At 41.1% G+C, this 21,009-nt stretch overlaps 1 protein-coding gene across 2 annotated transcripts in view; it reads left to right on the top strand.

Annotated features, from left to right (window-relative positions):
• Positions 1-21,009, top strand: part of kirrel1b (kirre like nephrin family adhesion molecule 1b) — an 87,921-nt gene that overhangs the window by 36,447 nt on the left and 30,465 nt on the right. For both annotated transcript variants that reach the window (XM_086077300.1, XM_086077301.1), the window contains exon 2: positions 20,611-20,760. In XM_086077300.1, coding sequence (XP_085933426.1) covers positions 20,611-20,760 — 150 coding nt within the window. The remainder of the gene's footprint in view (positions 1-20,610; positions 20,761-21,009) is intronic.

Below are 21,009 nucleotides of genomic sequence, written 5' to 3'. Positions count from 1 at the left end.
CTCACCGCAAACAACTTGCCATCCATCCACTTACCCCATCTCCAACATTTCACGTCTGACTCTTCGCTTCTTCTAAGTTTTGTTCTCCGAGCTTGTTTTTTTTTCATTTATTCCCTCTCTGCTAGAATCTCATCATCCGGTTCCGCCTGAGCGGAGCGCTCACATCGCCGATTCTTATTGAAGGGGAAGTAACGGCGCGGCGGTCGCTGCTGACTGAGCGCGGCGCTTATTTGGATAATGACTCATCTGCTTGCACGGCGGGCCAGGTCGCGCTCGGTGGATGTGGCTAATGATGGGGATGCCGCATTGTCTGGGAATGTGTGCACGTGCACACACACACACACACACACACACACACACACACACACACACACACACACACACACTGTAAGCAGGACTGACGCACGCTTTAATCAACGCTGCTTTTCCTCTTTAAATGGTTGGCAGCCCTCACTGTCTTGTCTCCTGATTCCCTCCACTTTGTGGATTATTTCTGGTCCCTATGTTTATTTCATGGTGGCGGTTTCATTGTGAATGACAATTGAGAGAAGTTATATACGGTCCTCTCCAAAAGTATTGGAACGGCACAGTCAAAGTCATGTCCAGTGTTTGTGCAATAGCTCTGATCGATTTTCCCTTTTCGCTCACTGTTTTTCTCCCGGAGACGACAGCTCTCCTCTCTTCACAGGTGAAAATGGTTAGACGGCAGACTTTGCAAAAACAAGCACTATCTCATGTTTAAGCGATCAATCTGAACGGCAACACCTGAGCGTCTACATGGTAAATACTGGAAATAAAAGCTGGAATTCTGAACTTTTCTTTTTATCGGAAACCCCAACGTCTTCACTGTACAACAAATACAAGTGCCGATACTTTTGGAGGGGGCTGTGCCACATATGGTGGCTGAGCGTGACATTAACTTATTTTATGACTGTGTGGATCGTTCCTAGTCATTGTGCTTATTTTTATTGTGCATAGTGACAGTCTTACCTTGAGTCGTGCCCTGTGTGAGGCCCATCACTGTAGTTACGACACAAGTGGTACATTGTGCCCTTACATGGTACCGACTCCCGACCGTGCCTTGGACTTTTTGACAGACTTTTTTGACTTTGCAGATTGTTCCGAGTCGTGTCTTTTCCTGTTGTGAATGGGAAGAGGAGCCATCACATCACATATGACAAGTGCATTGCCCATGTGATCGAGTCAGCTGTGGACTTCTTTGACTTTGTGGATTAATTATAGTCCTGATGTTTTTCTTTTGTTCAGGAGTGTTATTTCTAGTCATTCTGTTTATTTCTATAATGCATTGTGGTGGAACTGGTTATCATGAACATCTGGCAAGGGGCGTAATCACTTATTGTTTTCTCTGTAAATGCCTGGCCAAGTGTACCATGTATATTTTTGACTTAGTTCATTATTCCTTGTCGATCTGTTGTTTTTGTGATACAGTGTGGTCGTTATCATGAATAACTGGCAAGAGGAGCATTCGCGATAGTTGTGATACGTACAATTTGCCTGTGCATGTGGACTTTTTTTTTTTTGATTAGTGGATTATTCTGAGTCACAAGTGCAAGGCGGCTCTTAAATCATGATTAAGTGGATGAAGGACGCATCTGTGCTCGCTCCTGCAACTATTTTGACATCGGGATTTTTAACTACATTGTTGCAATATGCCTGGCGGAAAAAGCGCTGACGAGATTGAGGAGATCAAATCTTCTCTTGCAAAACTCAAAGAAATGGTCACCGAATTACTTGAAATGAAAAAGAGCATCGAGCCACTTCTGCAGGAAATTCAGCAGTTGAAGAAAGAGACACCAGTGAGGAACCCGTTGAGGTGGCTTGGGCATCAAGTTCGGATGCCTCCTGGACGCCTCCCTGGAGAGGTTTTCCGGAGGGGACGACCCAGGACACGCTGGAGAGACTATGTCTCCTAGCTGACCTGGGAACGCCTTGGGATCCCGTCGGAGGAGCTGGCTGAAGTGGTTGGGGAGAGGGAAGTCTGGGCTTCCCTGATAAAGCTGCTGCCTCCGCGACCCGACCCCGGATAAGCGGTAGATGATGGATGGATGGATGGATGGAAGAAAGAGACACAAGAAAAAGATTGACGCATTGTCGCCTTGGAAAAAAAAGTAGATGATTTGGAACAGAATCCTCGTATCAACGATGTGACAGTTACAGGTATCCAGATTAGATCGCGCCGCGGCCTTCCGGCAATTGATTCTGACCAAGCTTCAGCGAACGAGACTGTGGAACAGCAAGTAACAACTCGATTTAGAGATTTGGGATTAATTGTGGATCCAGCGCTCATCCAGATGTGCTTTTCGCTTCCAACTGGGGGGGACACGACCACCGGCAGTTCTGATCAGGTTTGTTGACAGGAAGAAAAAGATTGCTTTTTTGAGAGATAGCTACAAGCTAAGAAGTGTCCAGATCTAAGCATCTGGCTGAACTGACCAGAATGGAGTGAACATTGGTGCGGACGCAAAGAGCAGAATGCAAACCGATGTACTCTTGTGCAAGCCACAACATGCGCGAAAGCTGATCCAAGGTCAGCGAAGACGCTACTGTTGAACGAGCATGCGCTCGCTTCGGCTGCTCGCCCGGTTGGGTGGGCCTGTTGGTGGCGTCCGGCCGGGAACCGATTTAGCAATTCCAAATGACTGGTACGAGCTGCAACTTACACTCGGACATTACTCAAGATGAACTGAGCGAGGCGTGTGCAGACTTAAGTCTGGGATTGATAACGATATGAATCAATGACTATCATAATCAATGTATATGACTGATGCGTCTAGTAAGAATCGATGGAGACGGGTTACTAATAAGCCATGGCTTCTACCCGTCAGCGATTCTTTCGGATGTCAATGTTGCAAATGATATGATGCGATCGATGTAATAATGTGTCCGAAAGGAAAAAATGAATAAAACAAACTCTCCTCACCATCCTTAAGTTATACGACAAGTACATTGCAGGTGTCCATGTGTGATTTGAGTCTGCTGTGGATTTATTTGACTTTGTGGATTAATTCACGTGTGGGGGGTTTATCATGAGTAACTGGCAAGCGACCAAAAACGTGTTGTGTTCCTCTTGCCTGACCGAACAGGTTGTGGACTTTTTTGACTTTGTGGATTATTTCAAGTCAATGTTGGTTTATTTTCTATTGTGCGTTCAATGGTGGTGCTTGCCTATCATGAAGAACTGGTGAGAGGTGCAATCACGCATGCTATGCTCCCTGAGTGAGACTCTTAAAACAAATTACTTAATGGATCGTTACTTTATGGATTGTTCCCAGACATTCATTTTATTTGTATTTTATGAATACCTGGTGATAGACGCAAAGTGCAAACATTGTGTATTACCATGTGACACTGGCTTGCCACAGACATTTTTTTACTATATGGATTATTTCTAGTGCGAGGTGGCAGTTTTATCATGAACTACTGTCGCGGCGTAATGACATTCATTATGGCATATACACTGTATGTGACGTGCTCGTGTGTTTTTTGACTTGGTGGATTATTTCTATTTTGCAAGGTGTTGGTTTTATCATAATAGTTGGTAAGAGGAGCAATCACATTTATTAGGATTTCATTTGTACATTGTGTCTGAATGGATATTTTTTAAATTGTGGGTTTATTTCTGTAGTACAATAAATATAGCATTTTTAATCATGTTTTTTTTTTTTTTTACTTGATTTGACTAGATTGTTTTTATTTCCTCAGTGAAAACATGAAGCAAACCAACATGTAGCTGGCATCAGTAGCATAGCTGTCTAACCTAGCCAGCGCCACCTGGCCTCAGATTCATAGCATAGCATTAGCTTCTTGGTTAATAGTGGTGTGTTGCAGTAGTTGTTTAACGGATAAATAAGTACATTTAAATGACTATGTATTGACCGCATAGCTTTATTGGGAAATCTGGAATCCTGTCTGGGCTCGACACAAAAATGTCTACTAAAAATATGCGACAGATGCACACACACCACTCGTTTTTATCGACCACTCAACATTTACAGCCTTCAACTGCTCATGCACCAAAAAGACAAACACACACGCACGCACACACACACACGCTTTATGCTCATTGGCTGATGCTAACGCTATCAGACGTGTACAGTGTGCTCTAACGACAAAGGAGAGGCAAGGTTGGGGTGGGGGGCATGCGTGTGTGCGCGCGCATACACGTGTGCGCACTTAGCACTCTTAAAAAGCAATTAAGAGCCGGCAGCAGTAGCAGATGAAGAAGAAGAAGATGGAGGAAGAAGAGGTGAATTAAACATCAGCGCCACCAGATGGAAAGAAATCGGACGGGAAAGAAAGAGAGAAGATGAATAATTGAGGGCATCGTAAAAAGAAATAAAAGTGAAATAAGAGATGAGACGAAATGTAAGAAAGCGCAAGTCAATTACAGACAAGGCTGCAGGGGGAGAGAGAGTGTGTCTTTGTTTGTGTGCTTGTGCGTGTGCGTGTGCGGTTGGAGGCTAGTGTACGTATGTGTCTGTACGCATGTGTATGTGTGGGTGGATCTGTGAGGATGTGTGCACGTGTACTTGGGTAGTATGAATGCGTCTTTTTTGTATTTGTGTGTGTGTGCGTGTACATTATGTGCACGTGTGTATACTACATTTGCACTACATGTCTAAGGGTGTGCTTGTGTGTACAGATCTGTAGTTTGTGTGTGTGTGTGTGTGCCTTTGTCTTTGCTACATTGTGGGGCCCTTATACGCGTGTTTTCCAGGTTTAACTACCATTGTGGGGACCAACTTGAAATTGTGGGGACATTTTGGTGGCGCCCACAAGTTCAGACCTCTTTTTGAGGGTCAAGACAAGGTTTTAGAGTTTAGGTTTGAATTGGGTTATGGTTGAGTTTAGGGTAAGGAATGGGGGTAGGCAATCATTTTTGATGGTTGGGGTTAGGGGGGAGGGGCTAGGAAATAAATCATGCCGATTTGTAGGGATGAGAATTGATAAGATTTTTACGATACCAATTCTCTTTTCGATTCTGCTTAACGATTTGATTCTTTAGCGATTCTCTTATTGATTATTTTTTTGGGGGGAAAGGTGAATAAACATACACATCGTTTTTTAAAAAGCATTTTTGCTTTTATTTTATTTCGTTATCAAAATTGTTTTTTGAATTTTAATATTAGTTATTTCGTCAGTCTTAGTTAACTAAAATAACCTTGGTTCACAGCCAAAATATCGCGAGCATGAAAGTTGCCAGTTACGGCAAAAATAACCACTGCCTATACAAATGCCGACAGGCAACGTAAGCAATATTCTTGCGGCTAGGTAGCAGTAGCACATACCTGGGTTCTCCCGATTTCATTAAGTGGTGAAATCGAGTCTTCCTTACTGTATACCTGGGTGCCATATCATTAGCGAGGTGCATCGTGTCCGCTTTGGTGATCTCGCTCATTGTGCCCCTTTCTGTGTCATATGTGCTTCCTTGTGTAAATGAGTCTCCCACAGTAACACAGTAAGATGCTTTTTTTAGCGGGAGTTTGTTTGCTGTTGTTGAGTTCTTCTCGTATGGAGTGTGTGAGGACACTACTGGCAGAGCGAAAGCTATACGGAAGCCCGTGGGGGAGAAAGCCGCCGCGCAACTTAAAGGGGAAAAAAACATCAATGTCATAATTTTTTTTTTTAATCGTCCACAACAAAACACTTTAATTAAATTAATAAAATATATATATATATCGCCCAGCCCTAATTGTTACATCACTAATTATTAGTAGTCAAGGAGGCCGATGGCTGATATTTCAAGCTGATATTCATATGCAGTAAAAGAGAAAATATTAGCGTCCAACAAAAAAAAAAAAATATGATTTTTTTTTTTCATTTTAAACTAATCAAGAATTGACAGCTTTGTTCAAAAATTACAACAAAAGATTGCAGGGAGCTTCCAGGGTCATCAGGGCTGCGGAGCTGGGGGGTTGTCCCTTGGCGCTGCCGTGGGCTGGGGGGGCCTGAGGTGTTGCGCTTGCTCTGTCCTGGCCGGGGTCGACGGCTCCCCTCTTTGGTGGAGATTTTCATGCATGCCAGATCCACCACACCAGCATCTATCGAAACTCAGACACAATCTGATTCTTCCTCTGGTCGCTGAATCGGGGGAGGCTGGTGTCTGTGGATCTCACTCTGCTTCATCTATCCTTCCTTCCTTTCCTCAGTCTCTCCTTTGGTCTCTTGAGGTCTCCCTGATTTGTTGGAATTTAGATGTTTCTGGGGTTGGTGAAGGACTCTGGTTGGTGGCCCGGTGGGTGGTGTCTGGTCGGTGCTGGATTTCACTTTTCTTTCTTTTCTTTGGTCCTTCCTCGGGTCTCCTGACAGCCTCACGACTCTGGCTGGATTCTGAAATGTTCGGTTTAGGTGAACGGTATGGGATTTTTTAATAGGTTTTAGGTGAACTAATGAATACACACTCACATGTACATGTACATAGACTTACTCACCCACATACAAAATAAAAATTAATTAAAAAAATTAAAAAAGAGAGCAATGATGATGACATTATTACCAAATGAACAATACAGAGCTCTCCGGAAAAAAAAAATGTAGGGAGTTCCCAGTGCCAGCATTATTTTTATTAAGTGGAAATTTAAATAAATCCATAAATGAAAAGTATCTCACTGAGTGACAATTGCATGTATTTGTAAAATATTTGAAAAGATCTTCGTAGACAGTGGACGTTCGCACGCCGCTCAGCTTTATCGGCCTTCAGATTCATAAAAAGGCCGATGCCGATATTTGTCAAAATGCCAATTATCGGTCTATCCCTAATGTAGTCTGAGAGTGTAGTTTATATACTGTTTGTGTGCGCGTGAAGTTGATTCATGTTTCTGTGTGTGTGTGTGTTTGTTAAATGCCCCTGGTTGAGGTTTGTGTTGTGAGTACGTGTGATTTGCAGTAAGCGCTCAGTTTGCCCGCCGTCTCCTCGGCGATTGGCGTCACGCTGCTGTGTCGCGCCGCTTGAAGGGAAATGAAAGAGGTGGCGAGGGGACGCCGGGAAATCAACAAACAACAACAAAGAGCCAGCGTGTGTGCGTCTATGGGATATAGGTGTGTGTTCACAAATTTGTGTGTGTGTGTGTGTTTGTGTAATATATATGAGTGTGTAGTGTGTACGTATGTGTGCAGTATCAATGGATGTGTAGTGTTTATGTGTGTCGTATGTACATCACATTCATGATTGTTCGAATATTTTAAGACTGATTAGGATATTTTTATCCATGTTTTTTGTACACTAAGCGACGCAATGTTTTTTCTCTATTTTGCCACTTGCTGTCGACTGAAGAATGACATCAGAGTTGCTCAATGCTGCATTCGAGGATGGTCGAAAGTCGGACTTGTCTGACTTCAAACCAGGAAGTGTGTACGGGAAGGCATCGTTGAACTCGTAAATCTCACTTGCAAAGTCAGAAAAAAAAGTACCCCGATTTCACCGATGGACTATAATGTGGCGTCACTCTACGATGGCGACCCTTTTGGAAGCACAGACCGTGAATGGTAAAACACAATTTACTCGAGTATAAAACTAGATTTCTTCATTTATAAATATTTGACATAACTCCACGTAACACGACGTACGTGAGAGTATACCGCTATCTCCCTGCATTAAATTTAAATACTGAACGGTATGGAATGCTTATGAAATAAGATAAAAACAATAAATGAAGCAAAATTGCGAGAAGACAAGTTTGCTGGAGGTCAAAATGAGTTTTGAGGACCAAAATAAAAAACGATTTATCACTAGCCACCATTTTGGTTGTTTACTTTCGCCTCGAACGCTTTCAGGTCAGAACTCGAAAGAAAACAACTCGGTTATAGCCGACAATCCTTGAATGCAGCATCAGGCAATGACCAATCACAGCTCACCTGTTTTCTGAAGCTGAGCTGTGATTGGTTGTTACATGAGACCTGAGCAACTGTGATGTCGTTTTTACTTGACAGCAAGTGGCAAAATGGCCGCCTTTTAATATTCAGGCTTGGGGAGTAACGGAATACATGTACCGCCGTTACGTAATGAGATTGCAAAAAAAATGTAACTGTATTCCATTACAATTACAGGAAAACACATGTAATGAGATTACAGGTACATTTATTAAAAATGGGGATTACTTCGAGTGATTACAATATCTACGATGAGAGAGTGTGAAAGAGGGAGACAGAGAGAGAGAGAGAGGACAGAGAGCAATAGAGTGCGTTTACGTGTGTGAGAGAGAGAGAGAGAGACAGAGAGAGAGACAGACAGAGAGACAGAGACAGAGACACGGGAGGAGGAAATAGCGACCGGTATTTACTGGAACTTACTCTGAGCGAAAGTTTGAGCTGAGAGTCCAGCGGCATGCTACGCGCTGTAGGTAGCTTCTTGCTAGCTAGCCCGCGAGCCTACAACCGTAATGTGAGTTACACCTTCCAAACAAATCTTCCTCCCACCAATTCACTCTTTAAACATCATACACAACATATACACGGCTAAACTTGTGACTGGGATAAAAGTTCATCGAGATCTATCTATCTATCTATATCTATCCATCCATCCATCCATCCATCCATCCATCCATCCATCCATCCATCCATCCAACTGTGAGGTGTGGTTGCTTTCAGTGACAGTTCGAAAATAGCATATGGCCTTTAATCAATCAATCAATCAATCAATAGCCTACATGCTTTTTAATTACACAAGGATTTTTGCTATTTGTAGGCTGCCCGGGTCCCTATCACCCGCAAAAGCAGGGGCGCATTGTATAGAATATATATTGTGGTGATATTTATTTACTTATTGTCTTCATGAGCATACTCAATATTGGAGTAATCCAAAGTAATCCAGTTACATTACTTTAATATTATGGTACTTGGATTATGTTACTAACTACATTTTTTAGCAGGTAACTTGTAACTGTAATGGATTACATTTTAAAAGTAACCCTCCCAACCCTGCTAATATTGATAACAAACTGCTGGATTTTTCATCTTAACTCATATTAAACTAACGCAATATTAACCAGAATAGTATATTGAGACTAGTGCGGCTGTATAGAACATACTATACTCACCCACATACAAAAAAAAAAAAAAAATATATATATATATATATATATATATATATATATATATATATATATATATATATATATATATATATATATATATATATAAAAAAATAAAAGAGAGAACATGTCAAATCGGTAAAATTACCAAATGAACAATACTGAGCTCTCCAGAAAAAAAATAAAAAAATAAACTAAATAAATAAATAAAATTTGGGGGGTTGACTTCTTTAAACCTTTTTTCAGGGACTCGCATGCCATTGATAGTTGCACTTTTCATGTTCATACACTGTCTAATAGAATGACGGACAATTTTGAGTTGCATATTCCTTTAAAATTTACGTTCCATATATGCTATAAGACATGCCATGCCATGTATTGCACATGGTTATGCCTATATTGTGTATTTATTTTACTTATTACGGGGTGGTCCGTAACATAACCTGGAGGGAGATTACTTTTTTTTGTGGGTAGTATGTGCTCATGCGTAGTAAGTAGATGTGTGAGCGAGCGTGTAGTTTGCAGTGTTTCCTCCAGAAAACTTGCTAAGCCCGGTGGTCGGGGACGGACGGACCAAATTTCACCCTGAATCATGTTCGTCGAAGTGGAGGGTGGGGTTGGTGAAAAACATGCAGCGGTTACTATTTGTCGTTCATTGACGGGGGAAGCACAAGTTAAAAAATATTATTTGGGGGTTTCATTGGGGGAGGGGGGGAGCTTAGCCTGGAGGGGGAACAAGGAAAGCCTGGTGAAACACTGGGGGAAAGCCTGAGTGTGTATGGGTGTGCATTATGTATGGCTGTGTAGTCAAATCAATAGGTCTCAAGGGCAATACTTTCTAAATTTGGTCATTCAAAGAAATCAATAGTGTTCTTGCTGTAGCATTCAGATAGAATGCTTTGGATGTAGAAATGACCAGTTGGCGCAAGAAAAGAAAAATGTTTTGTATACTTCGATGTCAATGCGGTTTTATATTGATACTTTAAGTTAATTCCCCAAAAATCAATAGCAGGGGTGTTCGACTCCACTGTTGAGTTTTTTTTTTCAGACTGATACCAATACGAGTATTCACTCTTGACTATTCACCAAATACGAATGACACAAACACTTTTGACACATGAAATTTCAATTAACACAGACTCCGCCCACCAAAGAGAGTGTACCAAAAAGAAAAGAAAGCAAACCAGTCGTCAATAAACGCAAGCAGTCTGCATACGTTCATCCCCGTGATGTAAATGCAAACGCGGTGGCGTTCGCCACTCTCAGCTGACCTGGTTCCTGCTTCATGCATCCTGGTGAGTTTTGTCCTTCCCTGGTGAGTGTGAGTCTCAACAGCGACCAGGCTCCAGCGATGAGTCAGCGCCACTGTCATGCGAGAACCGACAAGCGTGACTCACAAAGCTTACTTTTACAATCGTGTGCGCACACACGCACAGGACTGATAACTTGATTTTTGTGTGTTACCTCCTAAAATATTGATACAGCATTTAAAAATAGAAAGATATGTGTTACGCTAGTTATTGCAAGCATACACAGGAAGTCTAGTAACCAAAATTCCGGATGTGGTCACGTTGCGTTAATTTTCAGTCAGAGAAATATTACCCAAAATGGCAGCCCCTGGAATTAATGTAAATTACTGATGAGTTTAATTCTAAATCCACAAACACAATATTAACTAGGATACTGTATTGGATAGGGATGGAACGATAACGGCAATATCGTGATATCGCGATATTAACACTGCCAACAATATCGTCGTCGTCATGTCACGATATTAAAAGCAGCACATCTGTAAAAAAAGTCAGGTTGATTTCCATTTGTGCAGTTCCAGCACCCTCTGGTGGCTAGTTTTTTAGTGCAGTTTAGTTTTCACAAGCCATGTTTTGGCCCTTCTATGTTTAAAATCCACGTTAATGGTTAGATTAAGGGGAATGTAATATGCTTGGGAACCGAGTCAATATGTGGCGCAACTAAATGAGTGCGTGCATTAACAAGTAACGGGGCTTAAAGTAAAAAAAAAAAACCTGAGCCTGAACTTTTTCCGGGGAGCGGTGGTGCAGTGTCCAACGTGCCGATTTGTTGTTTGACCAACATCAAGCCATTAATTACTATTCGATTCGTCGCCGTGGATGGACTGGGCATTTGTGAAACTCATGAAATTCCCGATGGCCAGTCCTCCCCAAGTGTCAGGTCATCTCTTTCATTATCTATTTATATTATGTATAGTACAGTATAATAGCACTGCGGGTTGCAGTCCCCTCTCGTGCTGCAGATATTGAATATTTGGGTATTTAAATATCCTACGGCAAATTCTATTGAATAATCAGGTATTTGGATAAAAATAATATTTTCGCAAGATGAAAGAACAATTATGAATACAGAAGACATTAAAAATATATGATATATATAAATTCCACTTACTAATAATGATCGACCAACTGTCATTTCTAGATAATCTTTTTTTTTTTTTACTTAAATTTAAATTGGGCTGAACAGCACATTATTTTCCTGTCTGTAAAGTTCGGGAGATTTTTGACAAATCTCTCCCCATGGATTTTGGGATGACGTTCCGTTAAATATTAGGCAACCTCCCTCTCGACCCACTCTTAAAACACATCTTTGTTCTTTGGCGTTTGACTCGGCATGAGACTCATCATTGTTTCAATGTTTTATGGTGCCTGCTTTATTTTATTATTAATTAATTTATTTTATTGACTTACCTACTTGTGTTATTTTATTGACTTATTCATTTACCCACTTAAGATAATTATTAATGTATTTGGTGTCATTTTTGTTTTACCTGTCTTAATTCCATGACTGATTTTACTCCATGTAGAACACTTTGTATGAAATAAAATTCCGAGTTAAGTAGTTTTTGGTCTGTGAGACAAAGTGACGTCAGAACCACAGGTGTGATTTTGTCGACCGTCAAGTGCACAATTGAGTAAGCTCGGTTTATTTATTAGGAACGGCAACTGTGTTCGGCTGTCAGGTGTGCAAATCATCACGTCGATTAGACTGCCTTTGAAAAGTAGTCTGATGACTCTAGCTGTAGCCGCATAGCACCGTTAGCACGCTAACACTGTAGACGCCCTAAACACTGGCAACAGGCACCGTGCAATACAATGCCAGCGTAATTAAGTCTTCTTTTAGTGCCCTTAATTGGTGATCGAACATGATTTCTGTACGAAGTTGTTTTGTTGACGTTGGTCGCAATTGTTTACGCCGGCAATACGAACGGCAGACACGCGTTCCGCAGGATGAGTTAAGTCATCCGTTGCTGCTGCGGCCCGCGACTGGCAAAACGCTTCTGGGAACAACTTCAAAATAAAAGTGTTCATTGGCATTGCGCTCCACATATTACTTGGAATGGAGAGGTTTATTTTGAAGTTGTCCTTCTCCCCGCATTGCCAGCTGTGTCAAATATGTCAAATGTTTACTTCTCTGAATTTGTCATTGCACTAGTGGCTCTTACGCCGGAAATCCGGCACCGTTTTAAGCCCTGAAGTAAGGGCCTCAATATTAAGTGTTATTAGAGATTGTAGGTTGTGTATATGCATTACTGTTATGTACAAGGCACAATATTGTGTTTTGTTTAGAATTATGTTTACAATATTGTGCCCTTTTTTTGTATAGCAAATCTCCCCACAATATCGTGATCATTATCATATTGTGATGTTTGGATATCGTTGCATCCCTAGTATTAGAGAGATATAGACTGATTCTGGCACTCGAAACATTTAGACTAGTGCGGCTGCATAAAACATACTATTGTCAACCATTCTTTGGGGGGTTGACTTCCTCTTTAAACCTGTTTTCAGGGACTTGCATGCCATTAAATTTTTGCACTTTTCATGTTCATACTGTCTAATAGAATGACGGAAAATTTTGAGTTGCATATTCCTTTAAAATTGAAGTTCCATATATGCTATGAGACATGCCATGCCATGTATTTCACATGGTTATGCCTATATTGTGTATTTTCAACATTGGCCCGACTTTCACTCGCTGGCGTAAGCTTAAAAACAACTCAATGCGCTTGTCCTCATGGGAAATGTGGTCTTCCTTCAGGCATAATATTACCGCTTTTGTCTATATGGGGTCGCCATAATCAACGTAAACTGAAAGTTCCTTCGCGTTGCTTTAATGAATGAGAAAGAGTCGTGCATGTCTATGAACCAACCACATGCAAGTTGAACTGAAATATTCAAACAGAACGATTTTTCAAAAGCCAATCCACCCCTAATGAGTATGCGTGTGTACGAGTGCCGACCCCCACAGCGGCACGCAATGTGACAGACAGAAAAATGAAAAAGCAGCATGAATGAATGTTGATGACTGTTTGTAAACAAACATGCATGTAAATGGCCATTTATCAACTCACGTCCATTTTATTTGTTGAATATGTACCTTCTTACTTCATGCAGCAGAGGCTCTGCGCTTGGCGCTAATGTGACCTTAACCAGATCAATTATATGTATTTGAAGCGGCTCCTGTTATCGGTCTTCTTTAGTTGATACCAATATCGTGCATCCCTACTCAATTTAATTGATAAAATCACAGTTTTTGCAACCACTAGGCGGTCTACACGTGAGTCATTATTTAGACGCAGCCTTGCATTATAAATATCTCGCTCATGTTGTCAATGAGCTGCACTGTGGCGTCTCTCCAGCAACAACAACACGGAAGTGTCAAAGTAAAACTAAAGAAAACAACAAAGTCAGCCAGTCCAACACGTGCAAATGAAGAAAAAAAAAACGAGATTTTACTATGAACACAGGAGTCGGTCGGCTGTTGTTTCCTTTGAGGGCCTGGCCCGTCAGGGGCGTAATTCAGACTTCTCGCACACGTTTGTGGATATTGTCATTCATCCAGCACCACGTTATTTCTTTCTCAGGGTATTGAATCGATCGCAACCGGACTGACATTTCACCTCTCATCTGAAAAGGCTTCATCCGTTCCTGCAACAAGGCTTGCTTCAGACTGAAGAGCCTGGCTTGATGTGGAAAACCTAACTATGCGCCAATCTCTCGCACACACTACTTCATTGTTCTCACACTACTAAATGACTCACGCACTAAACCTTTGTGGAAATGCCTGCAGTCTTTTTTTCGAGCTAGCTTGGAGCAAACTCGGGCCAAGGCCGAACCATCCTAATTTGGAGCATTCCGATACGTGGACTGTCAGAGTGGGGAGAGAAAGCAAGGAGAAACGAGGAAGGATGTTGTAAATAAGAGAGTAAGCACACAGGAGAAGAAATCACCAGGGAATGCTGATGGTGGAGAATGCCGGCGTGTGTGTGTGTGTGTGTGTGTGTGTGTGTGTGTGTGTGTGTGTGTGTGTGGGGGTGTGTGTGTGTGTGTGTGTGTGTGTGTGTGTGTGTGTGTGTGTGTGTGTGTTTCTGGGGAATGGTTGTGTAGCGGGAAGGAGGATGAGGAGGGCGATGGTGTATCCCGTAGGGTTAATTACATCTCTGTTCTCTGTCAGTACGATTCTCCCGTCTACAATCTGAGCCGCCGCCGCTGCGGGCTGACAGGACACGCGCGCGCACGCACACAAACACACACACCCCGGCCCTGTAATGTCCATAAATTTGCTAAAAAATGACGCTATGGTTCGACCTTGAATATTTGAATAAGAAGATCAAAGAGTTTGCCTTTAATTGTATTGTGTATAATGAAATTTCCATAAAGCCATTATTCAAAGCCAGTTTCACTTAGCAACGTGAAATTTGGTAGACGTGTGTATCTTGAGTTAACCTTGCTCTGCAAGATGAATTCTCGCGGTGTTTGTGAGTTCACAAATGCACTGATGCCCAAAGGGCCCCTTTGTCCATTTAATTATTTATCTATTTCATTTTTTTATTTGTTTTAATAGTTTGTGAGAGTAGTTTTGTTGCCTTTCAAAAATTCAGCAACATAATTTACATACAAAAAACGTATTACGTTATCCTTGGATGACGTCATACTACAAGACGCGCCCCATTCTGCCAGGTCGCTCGCCACTACACCTGCGGTCGGTAAGTTGGCCGCTCCGTTTGTATTTGCGTAGTCTCACTCATAGTAAACAAAAGCCAAGGTCATAGAATGCAGGAAACTCAAGCAAAACTAATGCCTTTATTTGATAGATCTTGTCGACATGATCACAGAGCATGCTGCGTGTTAGCCTAGCTTCAATTGAAATGTAGTGACACAAGTTGGAATCAGCCTCGCAACTACGATGAAGTCTGACATTTGGGCGCAGATGTCCCCCTCAGTTTCCTAAAGACCACCATCCTTCCCATCCACTTTCGCTGCGGCAAAAATCTCCGGTAAAACTAACATTCCTCTTCCATTGGGACGGTTATGGAGCTTCTGCTCCAACTGCTGATGCGTTTAAGGTACGCAGAATATGTCGGAATTTGTATCTCTCACTCAGAATTTTAAGAAAATCTTCCTGAAGACTCCAACTTGTAGCATGTTCTCAATGATAGCTGAATTGAAATATATTTCAAAATATAAGTGGAAATTGCTACATGATCTTTGTTTTTATTTGAACTAAGATCGTTTTGGGGCGTTTGCGGTCAGAGTAAGGTCATAATAAGAAACAGGTAGTGTTCATAAATTCGGGGGTCAATGAAGAACCAAAAATAAAGAAGAAGAATTAACAACAACAATCACAGCGATTTATCAAAAACAATGTAGCTTGCTGAGATGTGGCAGTTGTCCAAATTAAAAAATATTAACATCTTTTCCTGCAGAAAAATAATAAAAGGCATTATCTCTTACCTGAATCAAGATAAATGTAAAGTAAGACATTTTTATGCAACTTGCACTATAGGAAAATCCTAATTGTGTCATTTAAAATGTAAATTTCACGTACATTTTACATAATCGTTTTTATTCATGTAAATTTGTTGTTCATAAATGATTCTTCATAAACAAATGTCAAAACGTTTTTATGGTGATTGGTATTGTCATTGCAGACAAACAACAGTTTCCTTATGTGTGATTTATTGTTTAGCCATTATTTCAATTAAGAATTGTACAATGGATACCCCCCCCCCCCCCCCCCACACACACACACACGTACGCACACACATATCTACATAGACACTCGCTAACAATTTTGGTTAATCCTGATACGATCTATAAATTGATTATTGCTATTTTTTTCTTTTACTCAAATTTAGAAAATACTAATCAGTAAACTTGTACATGTACAATGTAAGATTTGTATGAAAATGTATTTATCTGAAACTTCAGGCTTATAAGCCACTGTATTTAACAAACAGTTTGCAGTCTGTTTCATGTTTGAACAGCACTGAAATAAAATACTAAGGCTTAATGTTCCATTAATACAACATTCTTCCGTGCTTAAAGTGTGAACCCTAACCCAAAATAAGACATTTTGTTGAATATTTCCATCAAAAAGTGATGTTTAAAAATCGATTCGGCCGCATATTGATTCGAGAATTGCGCACTGTAATATCGCGATATGTTGCCGAATCGATTTTTTTTAACACCTCTAGTGGATAGTGCAGGCACTTTTTTTTTTGCTTTGCCCCTCTTAAAGTCACTGCACGCCCTTGGTAAAGATGTTCATGCACAATGCCGCTTCGTCCAATCAGCTTGAAGTATTGTACAGAATGTCACGCCTTTCCCGAGCAAATCACCGTGGAGCAGTACCAGATTGATATTGTGAAGAACTCCCTTGAGTCAATCAAAATGATCAATCTGGCTATTGCCAGGTTAATCTTGAGTAGGCCCACAAAAAAAGTCTTATGGAGCCATACCCCAAAAGACACAGGAAGTCAACCATGTTGGCTCAAATCAGCCTTTTTAGGACCATTTTGGTATTTTCCAGGAATCAATCTAAGGCTATTCTGAAAAACTAGTTTCACAAAGGTAAATTCAATTTGGGAGGAATATTTATTATGAATAGATCCACCCAAAAAAAATCACAAGAAGCCATGTCCGAAAAACATGAGGTCAGCAAGTTTGGCTCAAATAGTCCATTATAGGGCCATTTTGGTCATTTCCAAGGGCCTTTCTAAAGCCATAGTCAAAACCAATGTTACATAACATGTAAGTTGGTTGGCCTGTCTATAATAAGGAAACCTACAAAAAGAAGAGAAGACAAGGACAAGTCTGCCATTTTAGCTCAAACTGGATTAAGCTCATTTGTGCCGTTTCCAGGGGTCTTTCTGCAGCTATACTTTTAAATCCTAGATTCCCATAGCAATATGAAATTTGGTAGTTATATCTCTCCTGAGGAGATGCACAAAACATAGCAAACCATGTCCAAAAACACATGGAAAGTCTGCCATTTTGTTTCATTTTGGCTATTTTTGAGGTCCTACAATGGCAAAATCTTCCTTGAGATTTTGCGCGATTACTACCAAATTTATTTTAGACAGACGTGACGCTAAATTGAAAAAAGGCCCTCCCACCCCCAATCGTTGCATATGGGTGAAGGATAACAGGGAAGTTTGACTACTGGTCATAAAACTTGATAAAAAATTCTCGAGACATGTCTATCATGAATAGACCCTACAACCAAGTCTCAAGAAGCACTGCCTGAAAAGACAAGGGCTGCCATTTTGGCTTCAAGCAAATGTATCAGGTTCATTTTGTGAGTTTCTTCTCAAGCAAGCTCCTCCTAGAGATTTTTATCCAATTGCAAGCATGAGTCCACAAACGCAAACGGTGATCAAACATCCGAGTCGTACGCCTGCGCGATCCCGCCTTGACGATTTCCTGCCGTCTCTCCCTTGTTTACACCTTTTTGCCACGGGGCCGCCGCCGCTCACCTCATTAGCCGTTGTCGTCGCCTTCATTAGCTAATGGGATTGTTTTAAAGAGGGCAGAAGGGCCCGCGGGGAAGACAAACACCCAAACTTTTGTGTGCTGCCGTGGAATCACTTTGTGCTGCAAATTACTCACAGCTTTTTGTGTGTGCGTGTGGGAGTGAAGTGTCTGTGTGATGCAGTGCATGTGTGCGAGTGTAGTATGTCTGAGAACGTGGGTACGGGTCTGGGAATGTGCACGTGTATGTGGTAGTGAGTGTGTTTATGGGGGGATGAGTGTGTAGGGGAATTATTGAGTGTGTGTGTACGGGGAAGTGTTTTTGTCTGTGAGGGAAGTGTGTGTGTGTGTGTGTGTGTGTGTGTGTGTGCGTGCGTGCGTGCGTGCGTGCGTGCGTGTGTATATGTAAAGCGCCTTCTCTTCCTTAATTAGCGTGCAAGACTTGCTTTGAGAATATGAAACATCACCTGATGATGCAAACGACTGCAAACTGTCGCCTCCACACCTGACTCTGTTTGTTTGATTGTGTGTGTTTGTGTGCGCGCACTACACTTGTAGTCTTTACACGCCGCGCGCTCTAGCGGGCCGATGCGGTAGCCAAAAGGCTTATTTTGCCGGGGGAAATACGAGCGTGTAAGCAGAATCCTTTGTACTGTGTGATGGGGGTTAAAAAATAAAAAAGCAGCTCTGCAGTGATGTTCTCACAACGCAAAAAAAATGTCTGCATGCTCACACACACATATACAAACACACACACACACACACACACACACATACTCAAGTACCAGCGAAATCTGCTGAGAGACCTTGAAAAGTCGTCGAGAAGGAGAAGAAACAACAAATGGGTGACAAGAATACAAATGAGACTATTGTGTTGTTTAAAAAGAGCCTTTTTGCCACAAACTAAAATATTAGGCATATAACGTATGCTATTAGCATTAGCCATTTAGCGAGACCATAGCAGAAATTGTCATTTAAGTAGGCCCAAAAGCGTCACAAAAAATAAAAATAAATAAAAGTTGTCTCATTTGTGCTGCTAAATAACTATTACAGAGCTTGAGGTTAGCATTACTTTTAGCCAGCAAGCATTAGCACAGCATTTTTATTTGAGTCTCACATAAAAATGGTTAGCTTAGATCCAAAATGATACAACGTAGTGTATCAGTGCGGGGGTGACTTTCCTCAGCGTTGTGTTGTGTCTACAATAAATGGAGTCGAATTTGGTCTCACTGCGCGGTCTGTATGCATGAAACAACAATGAGTGTGTACACCCGGGACTTCCTAGCTAGCTCTACTAGACCACATCCAGAACGAGAGTGCGAAACAAAAAAAACAAAAAAACATTTACAAAGAAATGACAAACAATAAACATCATACCTGTGTGCAGGAAACAACAACAAGTGTGTACACCCGCGACCGCCTCGCTAGCTTTCCTGGAGGTATAAAACAAATCTCAGTAAAAGGCGCGCTAACTAGCGTTAGCAGCATTAGCTCCATTCGACGACACATAGCGACTAGCGAGCACAACACCAGCTAGTAAGCACGCAAAACATCCTTAGCAATAGATTCAATAACATGGTGCAACCCAATTAATATAACATCAAGTTCTTGTATTCATCATCGCGACTAAAGGGAGTGACCGAGGCTCGCGCACGTAAAGTGACATCACCGCGTACACTAGCTCATGGTCTCTCATGCACAGGTCATAAAAACAAAACAAAAGCATTCATATTTTATCCCAAATATAATGAGTGCTTTTGGTGAAATTAAAAGAACACTATAACATGTTACAGTAGCATGAAATGTTGATGACATTTTATTTTGATTGGCTAGTATTATTTACTATTCTTACTACCGTATTTAGCACTGAATGTAGCAGTTTGTGTCAAAAATAAAAACGAAAAGGACGTGGTTATATTCGTACCACAAAAGTGACAAGTCAAGCTGGAAGTGAGTTTACACTGCGGTGAGCGTTAGCTTTAGCCAGTTAGCATGACCAAACCAAACGATTTACAGTGATGAGAAGTAATAGCTAGTTACTAGCTGTTAACTAGCAACTGTAATACTAGCTGCTGATATTACGTGACTACCTTTACTACTGTATTTAGTGTTGATATTCATCACAGGCTTTATGTGTGTCAAAATGCGTTGGTGTATTGTCACATTTGTACCACTTAAAAATTATTCAAAACTGAGCTGGATGTTATTTCATGTTTGCAGTTAGCTTTAGCTTTAGTATGAGAGTGCCAGTTGTTTTTGAGTCCCATGTAGAAAATTTCGCCTCGAACGGTGTGGAATCGGGATTATGCACTTTATAGTAATGATACAATTTCATAAGACAGTTGTTTAGCGCCTAAATTTCGTGCTTGCCATAAAAAGAATTTGGGAAGGTGTAAGAGCTGAGTTTCTATGCAGTTAGCGTTAGCTATAGCTATTTGGACATCAAAATTGTGGTGGAAAAATACACAACAAAAATGTTGGAGAAATCAAAACAATCATGCACGTCTACTAGACCGCATTCCAGCCAGTTTTTCTATATTAAACACTTCTTCTATTCTTAATGTAATTGATCTGACTTGGGAGGTTTTCCTATCTGGCAACATAAAGTGCTGAAGTCAGATTAAATACAGAAAGAAGCAAGAAAAAAGCAGATTATTGGGAACAATCACTGATTCTGGTTATGTTTACGCACTTTACAAGAATCAAATCAAAACTTTATTTGGGACAATCTAATTCACAATATGTCATTTTGTCTTTTTTTTTTTTTCTTGCAGCACGGTGTGTTCGCTTTTCCCAGGAGCCGGCCGACCAGTCTGTGGTCCTGGGTGAGCGAGTGGTCCTCTCCTGCGTGGTCTTTAACTACAGCGGCATCGTCCAGTGGACCAAAGATGGCCTGGCACTTGGGGTCGGCGAGGGCCTCCGAGGTCAGGGACTTTATATTTAATACAGAGCAGCGTTTTTGTTGCTACGTTTATTGCTTCATAATCCTTAATACCAATAGTTTGCATTCATGCAGCACCTTTAAAGGGGAACTCAAGGAGCTTAATTGTATTTCATTTGATCAGATTTTTCCCAATTGTGTTTTTGGAGTAAAACAAAAATAAAATAAAATTTTTAAAATGAATGGCATAAAAGCTAAAGTAAAAACAAATAAAACTATATACTAAAGGAAT

Source organism: Leptonotus elevatus, chromosome 1, assembly GCF_054856555.1.
Source record: "Leptonotus elevatus isolate MCC_2025b chromosome 1, RoL_Lele_1.0, whole genome shotgun sequence".
In the NCBI taxonomy this organism is placed as follows: Eukaryota; Metazoa; Chordata; class Actinopteri; order Syngnathiformes; family Syngnathidae; genus Leptonotus; species Leptonotus elevatus.
Note: the sequence above shows the minus strand (reverse complement) of the source record. Positions and strands in the feature narration are given on the sequence as shown.